The following is a 19,862-nucleotide window of genomic DNA, read 5'->3' on the forward strand; positions in this document are numbered from 1 at the left end:
CCAGATGCATCGTGTTCTGACCATGCCCAGGCCCTGTTTAGCGAAGGGGGGGAGTCCCAATGTGATGTCACCGTGACGATGTGAGTTTGACACTCCTGTTGTAGAGGCTTCCTTTCTGTGACATTGTGAGTTTAAATGAAGTAGTAGATACAAAGTTTGAAATTGAAAGCATGTACTTCAATTGTCAAGATTCAAGTATTATGAAAAGTAAAATATTTTTAAAGGTGAACAAAGATCTTATGAAGCTTTCCAAAACTTACATAAATCTGAGACAAGATACACATTGCTGCGTTCTGACTTCTCCACGGCAAAATATCACAGATGGTTTTGTTGAACATAATTTTAGGGAACCCAGTTGATTTCATTTCTAAGAAGTGACAGTTACTGCTTTTCTACCTTAGATTTGAAAAGCCATTGAAATATTTTAGTAATAACTTATTCTGAAATATTTTAGTACTATCTTGTTGTTTTAGAATAATTACCAATATTGGTAGTGAGGCTGGTGCTTTTTGTTGAGTTAGTAATATGAACACTACAACTATTAGTAATGAGATGGGAATTTTCTCACTTTTAAGGAATCCAGCTTTTGGACTCTTTATAGTACAGAATATTTATAACTCTTTATCTCATTCAGCCTTCTCTCATATGTCATGCCTCCTGATAACTTGGACTTTAGTTGTCCTAATTCTTCGTAGCATAGCCTTGGAAGATGATGAAGAAGGTGATCACCTCCTGGAAGGCACCATTAGGAAAGGCTAATCTTGCTTCTACAAGTCAATAGAGGGAGTTTCATAAGCAAGAAATGGTCTACTACCCATACTTTTTGTTATCCTTTTGTAAATAACCATTTTAAAAGAGAAACCATGTAAAATAAGCTGCTCAACAGTTCCAGTTTGTGCCTGCTCAAGAAATAAGTCATGGAGGAATTTTCAACTTGCATGGAGTACAGCTATCAGGACATCATTCAAATGCATTGCCTGTCACCCACAACGGATCATCTGCAGCTAATGTGATGCTATTCATATGATTGGTTCCGTTTAGTTTTTCCCCCCTGCAAATTGGCTGTAAGTTTACTTTGATCTTTGATTACATATTACATATATATTGGTCTGAGAATGTTACTTGGTCCAACAGTGTAGAATCTTTTTGTCATGTTAATTTGTTTACTCATCTGTTTCATTCTGAAAATGAACTGCTAAAGATAATGCTTCAGCATGTTTATAATATTTAGTTGCTTGATAGTGAGATAGATGGCATATTAATTTAATAAATACAGAAGAGCTTGCTTTCAAGCCTTCCAAAGCTACCTACAATAACAAGCTCAACAATACTATAAAAAAACTGAAGCCAGGACCACAGAAATGAGGGGAAATCCTCAGACCCTGGCAGTTAAAACAGCCAGGGAACATTAAAATAAAAACAGTCCTGGATTCTTTTATATATACCCAAGTCAGTAGGCTCCAAAACCCCAGAGATCCAACACAACAACACAAGTCCCTAGACAATACACACAAACACTTGGGCTATTACTTATTGCTCACTACTCCACTCTTTCCCACTTCTCAGTTCTAGGACATTTCATTTGTATTAAATCAAGATGGTTAGAATAATCCCAAATTCCTTCACTTCCTGCTTCTGCTCCATTCTCATCTTTGCCTTAGACGGGACCCCTTGTAGTTACTCCTACTATCTTAGCCTCTTTCTCAAATCCTTTTTTCTCTGAGACTTGCCTTCAATAAGTGGAAAATCTGTTCCAATTACTAGGTTACATGGCAAGTTAGGAATAACTCCTACCACCATTACGTGTTCCATTCTCTCTTGCATATACTTGGACTTTATCCAATGGGGTATCTCAAATATAATTTTTCTTCTCAAAGATGCTCTACTGCAGCCATTTTTTCTTTGCTTTTACTGTCTTTGGACAAATGGCCACTTTTCCCACAGGTTTAACAACTATGGGTCTCTATCATCCCAAGGCCTTCCTTTAGTTTGGGCAGAAGTTAACGTCTTCTCTACTCTCTTTCACCTTTCTCTCTTCTAGCTCCTTACTGTTCTTACTTTCTGGAACAGGCTTTCTTATTCTCTTCTTCTGAATCTTCCCTAACATCCTCTGATGATGTTTTTTTTTTTTTGCTGCCATGTAGTCCTTAGACAATCTAACCACCCTTGATCCAATTCTGAGCTGTGCTTTTGCACCCAAAACCTCAATTCGTTAAGGAGTACATGTAGAAACTGTTCTGAAGTTACTTCCTCTACCACTTTTCCTTTGCTTCTTTCATCTGGCCTCAACCATTTCTTGTCTTCCAACATTGCTCACAATTCACACATCCTTTCATGTTTGTCATAGGTGTAGCTTCTACATCTTTGTCTATAGGTGTAAGGAGTGACAACCTGTCTGTATAGGATTATCTCTTTCACATGAGAGTAATCCACTATTTCTCTTGCTGGAAGACTACTATAAGCTCTCAAAGCCTTTCCCATTAAACATGGGGCTGGGTCAGACCACCCATTCACTCTCAGGCCACTTACAAGAGGTAGCTACTCTTTTGAACTGGTAAAATAGACTTCTATTTCTTTTTCCTCTGACTCCTTGGGAATTTAAATGTCTTCTACACATTCTGGAAACTTTAGAGTTGAATGTACCCCTTCTAGTGACTATCCCTTTAGGTAAGTCTATCAGCTCTATCAACTCTTGCCTCCTTTTGCCATTCCAACCCACCTTTGCTTTCTTCCTCCAAAGTTGCTCCTCTTTGTATTTAATTAATTTCAGCCTTTTCTCTTGACTGAGGTCTTATCAGCTCTGCAATGACATTGGCCCAAGTATCAGTGCCTAGCTCCATTTCAGGCTGGTCTATCTTTTGCTTTGGCTTTACCATAGACAGACACCTGCCTCTGCCAAAGTAGTAGCTTCTTCAAAGGAGGAATCTGTCCCTTCTGCCTTTTCCATGTTTGGTATAAGCTCTGGTTTCAGCAGGCAGGATACTGGCTAATTTCTGCCAAGTGAACTCAGCAAGGCCCAAACTCCTTTGCTTTGGCAGCCCCCCTCCCCCCACCCCTTTTAAGCCAAAGCTAGTTTTCTTTTCAATGGGTTTAAGCCACTTTATGTGGTTGCCCCTTTGTGTTAGTTTCCCATCTTTTAAATATTCCACATTTTTTGGCTACCTCAACCTTTTTGTATACCCCACCTTTTGCCATCACTTGCCATATGTACACAAGTTAGCGGGCTCTAAACACTATCAACAGGTAGTGGTAACACACAAACACAAGCACTCAGAGGCTAGTACTCACTACTCCACTTCTACTATTTCTCCTCCAATTACTACTTATGAGTCCTACTACTGGGGAACAGTATTTCTACCCTAGGCTACTTCAGAAACACACACCTCCTTCTCCCACACATTAACAACAACCACACCCAACTGCCTGACTGATCAGCTTTTATAGCCAACAATTGCTATAGTTGCTGGGAGAGGACTTAAAGGGACAGAACAGCAGCTGGTCGTTTTGTAAGCAGCCTGTCCTCTTGCAATTGAAAAGAAGAAATGGCTAGATGGACCAAATATATCTTCAGGGCTTCCCCTAAAGCTCGTTTGCTTTAAACCTGATAGATCCCAGATAGCAACAGATTATGGAGGCATGGAGGCATTGGAGAAGTTGCCTTCTATTGGTATTTAAAGGCCAAGAGTTTTGATTTCAAAGTGCAGGCAAGTTGACAGCAATTAATATTAATGTTTATGTGCTTTCCTGGAATATGCACACATGTCCTTGTTTAGCAACTGCAATTGAGACAATCATTAACTGAGTTGTTAAGCGAAGCACTCACTTGGTAGAACTGTAACTGCTTATGATCTTATTTCAGCTGTCCTTTGCTTTACTGACCTGCAAAGGTCATAACTTCAAGGACTGGTTTCAACTGCAAAAGATGGCTAAAAGAAGACTATCTGTAAGTATTTCACAGAAGGGAAAGTTATATTGTTCCTAAAAACCTTATTCACTTTTTTTTTTGTAAGACAGATTTTTCTTCTTTTTTTAAAAAAGTTAAGATATGCAATTTTTCCTGTAGAGGGTCCATAACTGTAAGTTCAGTTGCATCCAGAAGACTAACTGGTACCCTTTGAGCTGATTCATGATTAAGCCGCAGTGCTATTAAGTGCTTTGTCCCTAATGTACCATACAAGCAAGTTACTTTGTTTAGCACTTCTGTTCCTGGCAGAGGGAGGAAACAAAGAGAGGGATTTAAAAGGAATCACCACACAAAGCTCAACTGCCTCTGGAACAATCCAGAGAGAGCGGCATCTGGATTGTCTGCAGCCTGGAGCCCTTCCCCCATCAATGAATGTTCTATCTCACAGGAAAAAGTTGTGGGATTCTAATAGTTCCAAAACATTCCAGCGAGATGAAAAATGACAACATGAAATAATTTCACTACAAGAAGCAAGGAGGAAACTACAAAGAAAGCTGAGGGGAAAAGGTGAGCATCAAATCAAGCATAAAATGACAGTGTCAGTTACAATTTGAATTTGCAGCATAGTTTCTGTCTAGTATTTATAAATCACACCTGTACCAATAAAGAATTAATTACCAAGCCACAATAAACAACAGATGTACACTGCATTTTGATAGCCAAAGGAAGAATGGAATAAGATGCTATTTTCTGCACAAATATTACAAATATAAAAGCTTGCAACTTGTTGTCATGCAACTTGTCCAGGTCTTAGCAAGAACAAACTAAAATGTATTCTTAGCAATAAGGTGGCATTTTTAACTCTGATTATTTAATGTCATTATCCATTTTGGGGTGGGTCAATGAATCTATTGAATATTACATGATGCTTTATAGGGTCAGTCTGATGTATGCTGCCCGGTTTTCAGATTGTAGTGGGATATAAAAATGGCAAAATTAATAAATAAATAAAAGCAGAAACTGAAAGTATTACTAATACATTTTCAAAACTTTTTCCATAGTAAATATATTGCCTTCATTTGTAAGGCACTCGCCCAGCATTTCAGGATATGTTAATATTTTTTCCTTTAGCATCCTTTAATTTTCAAAAATAACGCATCACATATCAGCACTTCTTTAAATATTATATTTAAACTGTATATTCCTTCCAGATGACATTCCTTGTCACAAGTGGTTTTTCTTTCCATTATGATTGATGTGTATTTATTTACCTATATTTGTGTACTGCCCTCTTCATGTGACTCAAGGTGGATTGTAAGAATATAATAAAATATAAAACCAAAATGAACATTTAGGAAATAAATAATGAGGCCATAAAAGCACAAATGACCAATGAAATAAATGGAGCTTAAGCACATTCTTGAACACCAGGAAGTTAGGGCCTTTATACTTCAAGGGGCATCATTGGGGCAACCATAGAGGAAGCATCATCAAGCCCCAAACTGCTTAACTTCATGTGGTGGAGTATTCAGCATCCTTTCTCAAAGATGAGTTGAAATATGTCTGGAAAGGTGACCCTGCAGATATGTGGGAGACAAGCCATTTGGGGCTTTGAAAGTATCTTGAGAAGGGGAGCAAACTCATTACAGTGACCGTAATGTTGGTGCCTGGAAAGTTTGTATGCCACCGAGAGCTCTTGGAAGTGCAGAATAAAGATTTTTGTACCCATCATGTGACAGCAGGTAGTTTCACAATCTTTCTACTTGTCAGCATTATCTATTTCTTTCCAGCTTTTCTTCTCTTGCTAGAAGCTATGCGCTTCTAAGAGTTGCACAACCAGCAGATATTCAACTGGTAAATCCTGTCTCAGCTTGGATATGTAGTCATAAACAAAACTGTATTTAATAATATTACATTTATGTTCAACAACTGTTAAAAGACCAATATCCCTTATTTCAGATGTAGCTGTCAATATCATAGTGGGGAATATGAAACATTTATGTTATGGAAATTGTGTAGCTAACATGATAGAATAGCAGAATGTGACATTTTTGTATACTGTACTAGTTAGTGTAAATTCTGAGGAAATTTATTCATAAAAAAAATGAGCCAAGAGAGTCCAAATCTTCCATAACAGCATTTCAGAGGAGGCTAATAAAGTGAAATGAAATATCTGTCTGTCTATACGTCTGTATCTGAATACAAACACTATATTTCCAAGTACTGTCCACTGAATAAAACTGCATAAAATTACAACCTTAAATCTTTCAAAGAGCAGACAAAATGTTGTCCCTCTATCAACGTGCATATACAGAGAGAGAGAGAGCCACTGAATTCTCTTCAATATAAATCAGTCTCCTCTGAAAAGCAAAGTGATTTGTGAAGAGTGCAGGGAGACTTCCGCAAAGACACAGGGTGCCCAAAGGGTACATCTTGCTGTTCTTAGAAGATAAAATTTAGATTTGAGGAGGGAATTTTGAGCAAAATCCCTGGGTGTTAGGAAGAAAAGAAATCTGGCATGTGTCCAATCAACCTAACTTATTTCCTGTCTCATAAAAAGATTTATAAAAAGCAACTAAACACAAGCATAATTCAGGTATACTACCGGTATTCCCACTATCCAATTTTGTTTCAGTTTGTTGAAACTTTTCTCTGATTATGCCTTTTTTAATTCCAAGGTTCACTAACAGTCTACTAGGTTTAAAGGAGGTAACTTTGGATATTTTTTTCTGAAGGAAAATGTAGTAAAAACAATTACTGGCATTCCAAGAAGTAATAAATTGTACTTTTTAGCAACCCTCCCTCCTCACGAGGACAGGCTGAGGAGAAGAAAAGGAGATTTGGAGTCCAGACTCCACAGAGTCTTTCTTCATAGGAACTGCCAGAGTTTAGGAAGTCAGAGCTTGGGCCAGTCACTCTCTCTTAGCCCAATGAAGCAAACAATGGCAAGTCACTTCTGAAAAACCTTGCCAAAAAAACTGCAGGGACTAGTTCAGGCAGTCACCAGGAGTCAAAAACTGACTCAAAAGCAAGAAGGTAAGCAAAGCATGGCAAAAAAAGAAGAAACCAACTTCATAAATACTATATTATCATTGCCTGCTAATTCTAATAAAACAGGAACTATGTTATGTGGTTTGTCTTTTTGCATATAGGATAGACACAGACAGATATTTTATTTTTTTTTAAGTTTAGTTACTGCCATGCAACATCTGTTCTCTAAAAAAATCCAGATTGTGCCAGCAAGAGTGCAATTGAAACCTGCCCCCTTTTGCATGCATCACATGTGCATAAAAGGCTTTGATCATGTAGTTGCAGACACCACCTGGCCTTTTTTGGGCCCTTTTGGCACTTTCTTGGCTGCCATGTAGCAACATAAGCCGGCATGACAGAACTTGGAGCTGCATCTTGCTAGAAGAGAATTTACAGCTACATTCCATTGTATAGCATTGTATAGACTTTTATCATTGCTACCTCTGATTTAGTTGAATTTGGATTAATGTAAAAGTAGTCCTCGACTTATGACCTCAATTGAGCCCTACACTTCTGTTGCTAAGCAAGGTAGTTGTTAAGTGAGTTTTGCCATGTTTTACAACTGTTCTTCCCACAGTTAAGTGAATTGCTGCCGTTGTTAAGTTAGTAACATAGTAACCTATCTTCCCCATTGACTTTGCTTGCCAGAAGGCTGCAAAAGGTGATCACATGAGCCTGGGTCACTGCAGCCATACATGCCAGTTGCCAAGCGACAGAATTCTGATCATGTGGGGATGCTGCAATAATTGTAAATGTGAAAAGTGTGTCATAAGTCACTTTTTTCAAACACCCTTGTAATTTCACTAAATAAATGGCTGTAAGTAAGGGACTACCTGTTGTATGTTTAGATTTTACTCTGCATTTTGAAGACTCTTTCAAAAATGTAGTGTTTCAAAACATGACAGTCAAAACACTGATAATTTATTATAACTTAATTACATTTTCAGCCTACCAGGTCTGATTTAAATGGACTTCACTGTCATCCATGTTACTGGTGCTGTTTGAAGTGGTTTTAACTTAAAGAAACTGGGATCAATTTATATGGATTTGTATATTCACTAAATCATTAACTGAGTTAAATTATACCTCAGAGATGATGAAGATGATGCCCTGGAATTATTTGTGATCACTTATAACGCTAAAAGAAGTTACGCATTTATGCTTTTACCTGAGGTATTTTTATACCTCAGGTAAAAGCACAAAAGAATCTTAGTTCATTTTAACTCAACTGGTGTAAATTAATTGCAGTCCAGTTTGTTCAATCTTCATCTGTTTCACCTATCTTGTAAAATTACCTCAGGTAAAAGCCTAAATTGATTTTATTTTTACTCATTCAGATTATGAGCACTGCAGAGTGTAATGAAATCAGAAAATAACAGCACAAAGTATGTTAATTAAATTGTAAGTCCCATTTAATGTAAGGAATCTTACTGTTAGGTAGGTATGTAAAAAGATGTTAGCATTGTTAGGGGGAAATATGTTGACAGCAAAGTAAATTGAAATCTTTATTAATACCATTATCAATTTAAATAAAAATAATGACTTGAATCGCCTGTACAGTTTTTGTTCAAGAGGGGCATTGTCCAAACATATAATTTTTAAAAATGTTAATATTCAATAAAACCAACATTATCTCAGAGGAATACAGATGCTGAGCAGGAGGCAGTTAGAAAATATTCTGACTCAATTTGGAACAATGCACTTTAAGGTAATCTTTAAACCTACTGTAAACATTTTGACATTCTTCTGTTCATTCTAACTTATTTCAGCTCTAGGTAATTGAAGTTAGAAACATCAAATTCCAACTATTTTTAAAGTTTGTAGTCAAAGTATCTACATATATCCATTTAAATCATTATGTATCTGCTACAGCCAGAGAAATTCATTTCAGACATGTGAAATTGGTTTAGAAATTTCAGTGAACCTCACCCTGATGAAAAATATATATTTAGAAAAAAATCGGATAACTAGGAATTTGTAAAATAGCTAAATGGAATTAATACTAAAGTGGGGAGTGCTAGGTGGAGTGGGCTTTTTTGTGCAGTCCCTTCTTTGGCTGGTCAGTCAGCCTACTTCCAAACATAGGTTTTTAAAAAGAGGTCTAAGGTTCTGGCAACCAGATCCATGGGAAGCCCCAGTGAGATGGGGAGATTGCCTCTGGATAGCCAGGCATCTCTTATGTCTTGCAGACCAAGCTAGAATAGCTATAGAAGGCAATGTCCAATGACCTCAGGTGGGAGGGCATGCATACAGCAGACTAAAAAAAAAAAAAGCTAGATGGATCCCAACCCTTGACCAAATCAGCAAATGGTCAGGGAAGCGAGCCGGATTATATTCACTGAAAAATCATGTTGGAAAAGAGACAACTGTGCTTTAAAAATGAAACAGCCAGGGCCTGCCCAGAGCTGCATCTGGCAGGTACAAATAAGAAAAAGGCCATGACATGAAGATATGGCAGGGGGGAAAAGTTACTATGACATTTGTGTACAATGGTTAGGTACACAAGATGAAGAGCCCTATGTCTGAGTACCTGAGTTAAACTCATGCCTCACAGATACTGTATAGTTATGAAGAAACACTATACACCTCATGGAGAAAAAGCATACCATAGTCTGGCAAGCTTTAACTTGGTTGCAAGTAAATTCCACTGAATTTGATGAAGCTCATTCTGTAAGTGATTTGTGAGAAGCAGTTGAAAGGGCTGAAATAATTATAATTAAATATTTCATCATTTAATAACAATAGAAATTTATCTAATTTGACTAAGTGATTATCTTTGATGCATATGCTATGTCCACATTATTAAAGTAAGGCAACAAACAATTCTACCAGATTTTTTGAAATTTTAGTCAATTTTTTTCTTCATACTTCAATATTTAACAATCTCCAGAAAATTGCCTATATATGCTACTGTAGTTATAAGTTATGCTTTATGAGCCCATTTCAGTTAGTATTTAGTAATAGTAAATAGCTAAATTCAACTATTTAAATACCAGAGATTCCAGTACAAGGGTCATAATCCAGCTAAAACAAAATATTTTCCTATCTTTAGGATGTTTTTTCAAGGGAAAGAATTTACACCCTTTTAGTGAAATAAAGATGAATAAATCCATACAAACTATTCCAAACAATATTTTGCTTTCAAAATTAAAATATGTATTACAATGTACAAATCTTACAGCTCTTGTAAATTATAGAACTACAATGTGGTACTTTTAAATACTAATGAAACGTTCAACAAATGGGGGAAACACTTTTTTGCTGTTTTTCACAGCATATCACTCTTTACCAAATCGGGAGGAAATATGGTCTACAAAGAGGGGATTGATGGGTGAATGGAGTGAAGGGAGATGGGGAAAATCCGTCCGGGAGGGACGTGAACAGCGCTGAAGTTATGTGGGGGTCAAGTGGATGAGATCTAGGAGGAGAGCAAGAAACGAAACGTCCCAAGTTAGGAGGCGGCAACCCTCTTGACGCGTTGCTTTCTGCACGATTCCAGCAGCTCCTGGGGTCAACCTCAGTGGGCTGCAGGAGAAACGGAAAAACTGCTGGCTGCCCCGCGCTGGGTGTGAGAAGTCGGCGGCGAGAACGAGAAGCAATAGAATTCTAAGAGTTGGAAGGGATCTTGTAGGTCATCTAGCCCAACCCGCCTCCGCCAAAGCAGGAAACCCTACACCATTTCTGACAGATGGCCGTCCAGTCTCTTCTTTGAAAGTTTCCAGCGATGAAGAGAGAAGCGCAGACGGGTTTCAAAGGAGGGGAGTGGGAAAGAAATGGGCAGGGATGGCGAAAATCCGGATGACCTAATTCAACCCCCTCTCCGTAAGGGCGATTAAAGAGAGGGTCTTCCAAATGCTCCTGAGAGGACCGAGTGCCTTTTCTCTCGGAGGGAGAGTGGCTGAGGCCAGCCGTCTCGCGAGCGAAAAGAGACTATTTTGCCACGATGAAAAAGGAGGGGGCAGCATTTCCCCCTCCCTCCCGGAACGTCGTTCTCGAGGAGGGGCGTCCTGTTGAGAAATGCGTGGGGGTGGGGGCAGCGAGTCAGAGCCAGCGGATGGAACGCTGGGAGCGTGACGTGTCCCTCTGGCCGCCGCCCTCCCTGCTCAAGCTATATAAAGGAGGCAGCTCACCCTGTCGGTCTTTTTCGCTACGGGTTTGCCGCTGCTTCGGAGGTAAGTGGTGCTCGACGCGCGCGTGCGCGCGGCCTAGCCGCGTTTATTAGTCCTGTAGGGGGTGGCCGTGAGGAAGGCCTGAGGACCGGTTGAGACGCACGTGCTCCTGGCCCGAGCCAGAGCCGTTCTCGACGCCCGCGAGGGGTTCGGGAGACGGAAGGCGCAGCCACGCACGCTTCGCGGGGGAGGGGGGAAGATGGGATCCACGCGGGTCTCTCTCTGCGTCACCGAGCCCTCCTTTCCCCTCCCTCGCCCCCCCCCCTCCATTAGGCGCAACAGGTCTGGCGCGAGGGTTTCGGTTACAAATCTGGACGGGCCCATTCATGCCTTTGGGACCCGAGCGACAAGGGTTTATGAGGGAAAGATTGGGAGCGTCCGCGGGTCCTCGGCGGGAAACGTGGTTCCGGTGGAACGGCCGAGTGCACTCGTGGCGCGGCGGCTCCTCCGCTGTTCTTAAGCCACCCCCACCCCGCGCGCCTCTTTCAGCTTCCCCCGTCGGCGTTGAGGCGGGAAGGTTCTTCGCCGGGATCCATCCCGCCGCTTGCTTTCCGCTTCATACAAAAAAAATGGCGGCTCTCGGCGGCCGTGGCGGCTGCTGCCGCTACCGTCACAAAATGGAGGACGCGGGCGGGCCGGCGGGGCGGGGCGCGCCAACAAGTGTCTCCCCTCCCCCCTCCTCCTCCTCCTCCGCGGCTCGTGCTCGCCTGACGCCCGACACAAAGGAGCCGCTCGGCCTTTGCCTTCCCCCTCACGCCTGGGATGCCCCTGGCGGCGGCCTAGAAGCGCTGGAGCCTTCCCGAGTCGAGTCCCAGTTATCTCAGTGACCCTCGCCGCCCTGAAGGGGGTGGGGCGGGGCCGAGGAGCTCGAGGCAGGCCTTGGGCCTTGTCTCGGCCAAGGAGCCCCGGAAGGAAGGAAGGGACTAAGCTCCCTGGCCCTCCTTCCATGCCCTGGATTACTTGGTTACCAGAGAATTTTAAGTGATTTTTTTTCCTGTTCCGTTGGAAAAGTCTTATTTTTTTTTTTCCCGTATGTACTTTATCCCGTCGAAAGGACCTTTATTGGAGCCGACGGAAAAGCCTATCTAACCACCCAACATGGGAAAGGAAAAGACCCACATCAACATTGTTGTCATTGGACACGTCGATTCTGGCAAGTCCACCACCACAGGCCATCTGATTTACAAATGTGGTGGGATTGACAAGAGAACCATTGAGAAGTTTGAGAAGGAAGCTGCTGAGGTGAGTTTGGCCCGATGAATTGTTGGTTTATCTAATTTTTATGTAAGGTGGTTGACTTGGAACAAAGTAATTTGCTTTATTTCAGGTATTGCTGTTGAAACCTGTTCAGCATTCTGTCTCATGTACCTTACCATAGTTACATGTTGTGTAGTGTGGATTTTGTAAACCTAAGGAGAAAAGAAAAAATTACATAAACTAAATGCGTGGGAGAAATGTAATTAGAAATGTAATTGTTATATAGGTAGATACATTATACTTAATGAATGCAGTAAAGTTATATGTTGATTGGAAAAGGTATGCATTTAAGTGGATATCTTTAAACATTGGCAGATGCAGGGAGTTGGATTAGCACTGTCAGGGGGTTAAGTAAGTGAGAGATACTTGGAATTCCTCACTAGTTGTGCCAGTTGCTTGACCTGCTAAACAGTTTGCAGATAATGTTTCAGAGCATTGGTGCATGTTTCCTTTAAAAGAGCACCAGCAGTCTTGCAACGTTTCATGCTTTTGTGTAAAAAAAAAATTTTTTTTCTTAATAGATGGGTAAAGGCTCCTTCAAGTATGCATGGGTATTGGATAAGCTGAAGGCAGAACGTGAACGTGGTATCACTATTGATATTTCACTCTGGAAATTTGAAACCAGCAAGTATTATGTCACTATCATTGATGCTCCTGGACACAGAGACTTCATCAAAAACATGATTACTGGTACATCCCAGGTAAGAACTAATGTGAACTTTGTCAGATACAATAATTTTAACTAATATTGTAGGTTAGAAACATGGAAGTTAATAACGACCTTGTCTCTCCCAAAGGCTGACTGTGCTGTCCTTATTGTTGCTGCTGGTGTTGGTGAATTTGAAGCCGGTATTTCCAAGAATGGACAAACCCGTGAGCATGCCCTTCTGGCTTACACTCTAGGTGTAAAACAGCTCATTGTTGGGGTCAACAAGATGGATTCCACTGAGCCACCTTACAGCCAGAAGAGATATGAGGAAATTGTCAAAGAAGTTGGCACATACATAAAGAAAATTGGCTATAACCCAGATACAGTGGCATTTGTACCAATTTCAGGCTGGAACGGAGATAACATGTTGGAGCCTAGCTCTAATGTAAGTAATTATTAATAAGGGGTTTTTTTTTGTCTGCAGTCACATCACAAAGGCTTGCAGACAATGAATTGCTGTGGTTTTTTTCCTTTGTAGATGCCCTGGTTCAAAGGGTGGAAGGTGACTCGTAAAGATGGCGGTGCTAGTGGAACTACCCTGCTAGAAGCTCTGGATTCTATCTTGCCACCAACTCGTCCAACTGACAAACCTCTACGCCTGCCACTTCAGGATGTCTACAAAATTGGTGGTAAGTATTACAACAGCAATATACAGCAAATAATTATTTGCAAAAGCTTATTAGTGGTGTATATTTACATTTACAAACCTGGCTAGAAAAACTATTTCTTTATTTAAGGGATTGGTACCGTTCCAGTCGGTCGTGTGGAAACTGGCATTCTAAAACCAGGCATGGTGGTGACATTTGCCCCAGTTAATGTTACAACTGAAGTAAAATCTGTTGAGATGCATCATGAGGCTCTAAGTGAAGCTCTTCCTGGTGATAATGTTGGCTTCAATGTAAAGAATGTATCTGTAAAAGATGTCCGTCGTGGTAATGTTGCTGGAGATAGCAAAAATGATCCACCAATGGAAGCAGCTGGATTCACAGCACAGGTAACTTGACAGAAGTTTTATTGTCAGCAATTGTAAATTCCACAGTTAGGACAGTTGATTCACTCGAATCTATTCCCATAGGTTATCATCCTGAACCATCCAGGCCAAATCAATGCTGGCTATGCCCCTGTTCTGGATTGTCATACTGCTCATATTGCTTGCAAGTTTGCTGAGCTGAAGGAAAAAATTGATCGTCGTTCTGGTAAGAAGTTGGAAGATGGTCCAAAGTTCCTCAAATCTGGAGATGCTGCCATAGTTGACATGATTCCAGGCAAGCCTATGTGTGTTGAGAGCTTTTCTGACTATCCTCCTCTGGGTAAGTGTTATTTATTAGAAGTATCTTGTGCTGATATTGTTACTGTCTGGTCAAGATATAATGAAACTTTAGTTCCTGATCTTGGGGTGTTGGATGCTACATGTAGCAGATCAAATCCTTTTGAAGCAGTCCAGGGCCATCTGATCAAAATTCAGTCACAAGTGGCATGCATTTATGTGTTTAGTGTCCTGGAGTCATGTGAACTCACCTTTTGTGACCTGAAAAGCAGTCAGTGGGGAAGCAAAACTGAACTGTTGCTTAGCAACGGAAATGAGCTCAGTTGTGGTCATAAGTTGAGGACTATGCGATATGCAAATCACTAAAATATACTCTCAATTCACCAGGCATCATCAAATGATGGGTGTGTTCCTCCCTCCCTCTTGTGTCTTGTAAAGAGTTTTCACTATGTCCTATGCAAGAAACTTCATATAAAATTTACTTTTTGCTTAGAGGAGAAACTTGCAATGTTTTGCCTACTGAAAGAGTTAAACGGTGTTGGTGCTATAAGACTTAAGTGTTTGGGTGTATTGGGTTGGACAGTTTTGAAATACCAAGTTAATTACAGCATCATTTACAGTTGGTAATGGAAGATCTGAATTGGAAAAAAAAAGGAAATTGCTATACTTTTGAAAGTTCTAATTCTTTTTTTTCTTCCCCCCTCCCCCCCCATTAGGTCGTTTTGCTGTGCGTGACATGAGACAGACAGTTGCTGTTGGTGTCATCAAGGCTGTTGATAAAAAAGCAGGTGGTGCTGGCAAGGTCACAAAGTCTGCCCAGAAGGCTCAGAAGGCTAAATGAAAATTCTGTACAACTGCCACCTCAGTCTTAATCAGTGGTGGAAACATGGTCTCAGAACTTTTTGTCTCAATTGGCCATTTAAGTTTAATAGTAAAAGACTGGTTAATAATTACAATGCATCGTAAAAGCTTCAGAAGGAAAGGAATGTTTGTGGACCATTTGTTTTGTGGCAGTTTCTAAGTTATTAGTTTTTAAAATCAGTAATCTTTTTTTAAATGGAAACAACTTGACCAAAATCTGTCACACATTTTGAGACCATTAAAATCAAAAGTTTAATGCAAAGTCTCTGTGTTCTTTGGGGCTATTGGATACTCTTTGATATTCAAAAATATTGTGCTTTGCTTGCAGAACAGTGGTAGCTGAAAATAATTATATCTCATTGATTTGGGGGAACATGATAGTTTGCAAAAGTATTGCAGCACAAAGTCTTAAGTGTGATCTTAGTTTTGTGCCAACATCTAAGAATTAGAAAATAGTCGAGTTAAAACTGAAGTATATTGAAGCTACAAAAAGTTTGTAGATTCAGTTTTCTGTGTAATACTCAAAAGCCCACGTAGGCAGTGATTTCTGTTTCCATGCTATTAGTACAGGTTAGCGTTCGATCATTTTAAATTGAATTTTTATTGGAGCATTGTGTGATCATGTTGCAGGTTATAATAGACATTCACTTCAGATAGAATATTTCTCAAGCTAATTGCTGCAACTTAATGGGTGTTAAATCAACTAAAATGCTGTTTTCCTGCTTTATAAGAAAGTTCTGAGAGATCCTAATATTTTCCAGGATGATACTTCATCTTCAGTATAGTAATTCTAAAGTGAAATTACATCCTTCAAAAAAATCATGACCAATTAAAAATTTAAAGTTTTGTTCAAAAGAAATATTGTGCTGAGAGTAATCTTATATTCAGGTTCTAGGTGTTATACCAAAGTTGGTGGCTTAAGTCCTACAGTAAATGGAGTTAGTTCCATTTTCTTAGAATAGATTTGGTATTTTAATAGTGCTGTTAGAAGACATTGCTATGGACTATTTCAGTTTCAGAATTTTAATTTGCATTTGTGGTATCCTACAGGGATGTGGTCATTCATAAGGTCCTATAGCTTTTGTGGACCTTCATAAAGGGCAATAGAATTTTATATTAAAACAGTTACATGAACTGATGGTTGTTTTTAACCTATCCAGCCTTTTAAATACAAGGTGTAACATGCAGAGTAACAAGCTTGCTTTTCTATCCTTAAAATACTTGGTTTCTTTCAAATTGTTTTATGCTCCGGTTACAGCTGAGTATTTTTAAAGAATTCATGGTGAGAGTGAAGCATTGCTCTTTTTAAAATGAAAACTAAACCTGAGTTTTAAAGTTTGGGTTGTCTATTGTAACTGCTAGATAAACGTAACAGTGAAAAGAGGGTAATGACAGCTTGGCAGTATTATTACAAGGAATAACAATTTGAAGAAATGACATGTAATAACTAGCAAAGCTACTTTCAAGCCATGAAAGCCTTCGATTTAAAATAAAGATTAGGAACAATAGTAATTTCAGAAAGTTATTTTTAACCATTAGTCTCAAGTAGGCAGGTGAAGGTATTTCTCCTTTGTCCATTGGTTTTTCTCCCATTTATCTAAAAAGACTCGGACCAAAAGAAAATCCCACTGAGAAATATTGAAGACAAACAGCTACATTATGAAAGTATTATCAGCAAGTCTGATTAAGTCCTATGAGCTGCACTCAAATATATTTGGACAGAAGTGTCCCAGGACTTTGATTTTAAAATACCAAGCGAAGACAGCTTTGCATAGAATGAAGATAATTCTATGCTGTCATTGGAACTGATAATTAGCAATTACTTGCCTATGTCAAATAGTTACCTTTAGTTATTACTAATTTGATCAACGCTTTCTGGCTATTTACATATGTTGATTAGTTTTGCTTTCCATTGCATATGTTATAGTAATAGTATACTTCCTGTTGGGTTAATGAAAAAAATACTAAATTTTGTAAGCAAACACTTGGTCTTCTAGTTGATCTTCAATAAATTTTAAGTCTAGAATTACTTTACCTTCATGGCTCTTTATTTTCCAGGTAAGATGTTTCAAAGGAAAACATGAGTAATTATCTGCTGGACTGGACCATCCAGTCCAGAAGTCCTCTTGCAGTGACCAACTAACTGCACGAAAAAGCCCACTAGTCTTTCAGCAGGTGGCCTTCACTGAATGTGATTTGCATTGATTGCCCTTGGAAGTATATGTTTTTAGTCACTTTAGGGCCTAGTTAAGCACTTGAGCTGTATCAGAAGCTGCTACGATGTATTAACAATTCCATTCCCATATTTGGAACTTGCAATATGGAAAAAAAGTCATTTTAAAGCATTCATATACATTGGGTATTGCAAACTGCCTAGGCTGTTGTGCTCACTTCAATATGAAAAGTAAAATTGAGTGATAACTAAAGCCTTGTGTTAAAAAAGCAAGGTTTGGTAGGTTATGCTTGGAGAAAATGTTTTAAGGAAATCCTTAGAAACCAACATGCAGGGAAAAATGAATTGGGGAGGTTGCCCAATATGTGCATTGATTTTTTAAAACTTAGTGTGCATATGGAAAAAACTAAAATTGACTTTGCATACTTTCCCATTGCTTGAGGATATTGTCTGGTAGACAAGAATAATAGGTTTTTATATAGTGTTTTCCTCTGAAGGAGCAGAAAATCCCACATCTCCCTGAACAGACAGTTCATGGATGGATTGAGCAGGTTTCCTAGTTCTTCATAAGCATCAAGATTTGCTGCTGTTCAGAAGGCTGTCCTATTCAAAGGATCGTTTTTATCCCTCACTCAGTGATAAGTTGTTGCCCAAATCACAACTTTTTGTTGTTGATGGGGTGGAGCTACTTCCTATATGGGTACTCAAACAAGCTAGAGAAATAATCTTTTTCAACTCCGTTCCTTTAAATATTCTCCCAAGAAAGCCGGCTCTGATCATCAGGAATAAAAGAGATCCCTTGGTGTGAACCTTACTTAAATGTATTTATTCAAATTTCTGATAGCTACTCATTCCAGTAGACCCTGGATTGCTTAAAAAGTCCAAAATGCAATTTTATTTAACAATCAAAAGTTAAAAAAACACAACCCAAACTAAACCATAACAATAACAGAAAACCACAATATGGGCTCCAGAAACAAATTAATCTCAGGCTTGCGACCAAAAGTAGGCCTTAGTGGCTCTTTGGAGCCCCAGGAGAATGGTGCCCTCTATCTGAGGTGGGATGCTGTTCCAGGGAGCAAAACCACACTTCCTTAGTCCCTTAAGATGACAATGTTTAATGAAGGGATCTGGAGTTATCCACTCTGGAATGTATTGAACTGAAACAGTAGGGAGATTGGTCCTTCAGATATCCAGGCCCTATGTCATGAAGGTAAAGCCAGCAGCTTGCATTACACCTGGTAGCCAACTAGCGATTTATGCAGGGGTGACACAGGAGTACACCAGGAAGTACCTGGTATTGTCCATGCTGCTGTATTTTGAACCACTTCCAAATGGTTCAAGAGCGGTCCTAGTAGAGCACATTGCAATCCCATCATGAGATGCCCAAGGTATGATTAATATGGTTGAGGAAAGGGTGTAACTGCCACACAAGATGAAGCTGTGCAAAGGACCTGGCTAGATTCATCAAGCAGGAGAAGAACCCTTAAGACGCTCAATCTCAAATGGAAAAAATGCAATGCCACCTTAAGACCAAAGGTGAAAGCATCACCATTCTAGGAGAGCCTCAGCCCCAGCCTCTCAGTTTTGTCAGATGGAACCAAAGTTTAAGCCTCCCAGTTCTGAGTTTTTAGTATTGACCACTAGGTCAATACTTTACTTTTTTTCATGTGTTCCATCCTTGTAAAGAAATTAGAATGGCACCACCTCTTCAGCAGCAGGATGTTGATCTAGTGCTACCTTGTGGCTGCTATGCAACTTTATTAAGGCTGATAAGATTTGAATAGAAAAACCTCTATTGCATTTTCCGTATACACAATGGCACACGTTAAAATGAAATTTAGATGCACCACTCTCAAAAGAGAATGGTCTTTACCCTTTTAAACGCCAATTGTGCAGTGCTACACAATTTCTGTAAAACAGGTGAAATTTGACTACATTTTTGCTTAACAAAAGAAAGTCATCAAGCCACTTATTTAACCAAATTAACAAATGAGAGGAACAGGAATAGCATATGGAACAACTTTGACTAAATTGTAAATCTCTATAATTAAAAGCACATCTGCATTTCATTAATGGTCTTTCTATCAATAGAACAGGTAAGTCCAGGTTAATACGTTAATGCTAGGCAGTAATTACAAGTGGTAGGATTTGACTCCTATACCAAAGTGATCAGTTTTATGTATCTACAGTACACATAAACATGTACAACAGGCAACAAGCTATTTAAAAATTTGATAGCTATCATAGTATTAGTATACTGTATGCATGATATATACTCTATTACCCTCACCCAATTACTAGGCAACATTACCGTGTGTAGCTATGTAGACTGATGAAATTTTGCACTTATTTGTTTAAATTTGACTGCCCAACTCCAGTGAGTCCTAATCCTATCCCTACACATTCCCATTTTATAGCTGAGGAACAACTGGTTGATGAGTTAAATTCAGGATATTGTAATTTGAAATCCCTTCTACCTGTAAGATATA

General features: G+C 39.4%; 1 protein-coding gene and 1 long non-coding RNA gene across 3 annotated transcripts; both read left to right on the top strand.

Moving 5' to 3' along the window:
* Window positions 1–3,854: 3,854 nt before the first annotated feature.
* LOC148127779 (uncharacterized) lies at window positions 3,855–6,078 on the top strand. 2 transcript variants are annotated; one of them, XR_015739899.1, is made up of 2 exons: window positions 3,855–3,943; window positions 4,353–6,078. It is a non-coding gene; the product is annotated as an uncharacterized LOC148127779 (long non-coding RNA). The 2 variants fall into 2 exon arrangements; XR_015739902.1 differs by having other exon boundaries at window positions 3,860–3,943; window positions 4,214–6,078.
* A 4,995-nt stretch (window positions 6,079–11,073) lies between these two features.
* EEF1A1 (eukaryotic translation elongation factor 1 alpha 1) lies at window positions 11,074–15,459 on the top strand. Its single transcript, XM_026695145.2, has 8 exons — window positions 11,074–11,106; window positions 12,158–12,345; window positions 12,882–13,061; window positions 13,158–13,454; window positions 13,548–13,698; window positions 13,807–14,063; window positions 14,145–14,379; window positions 15,053–15,459. Exons 2-8 carry the CDS (start codon window positions 12,202–12,204, stop codon window positions 15,175–15,177), a joined length of 1,389 nt encoding a protein of 462 aa, XP_026550930.1. The 5' UTR covers window positions 11,074–11,106; window positions 12,158–12,201; the 3' UTR covers window positions 15,178–15,459.
* The last annotated feature ends 4,403 nt before the right edge of the window (window positions 15,460–19,862 follow it).

Source organism: Pseudonaja textilis, chromosome 1, assembly GCF_049901715.1.
Source record: "Pseudonaja textilis isolate UNSWEBS1 chromosome 1, rPseTex1.2, whole genome shotgun sequence".
Taxonomy (NCBI): domain Eukaryota; kingdom Metazoa; phylum Chordata; class Lepidosauria; order Squamata; family Elapidae; genus Pseudonaja; species Pseudonaja textilis.

Excerpts from the sequence above, each read along its gene's own strand:
- EEF1A1 (XM_026695145.2), top strand. The coding sequence starts at position 12,202 with ATGGGAAAGGAAAAGACCCACATCAACATTGTTGTCATTGGACACGTC. Across the intron at positions 13,062-13,157 it reads TGATTACTGGTACATCCCAG|GCTGACTGTGCTGTCCTTAT; the intron begins GTAAGAACTAAT and ends TCTCTCCCAAAG. Across the intron at positions 13,699-13,806 it reads GGATGTCTACAAAATTGGTG|GGATTGGTACCGTTCCAGTC; the intron begins GTAAGTATTACA and ends TCTTTATTTAAG.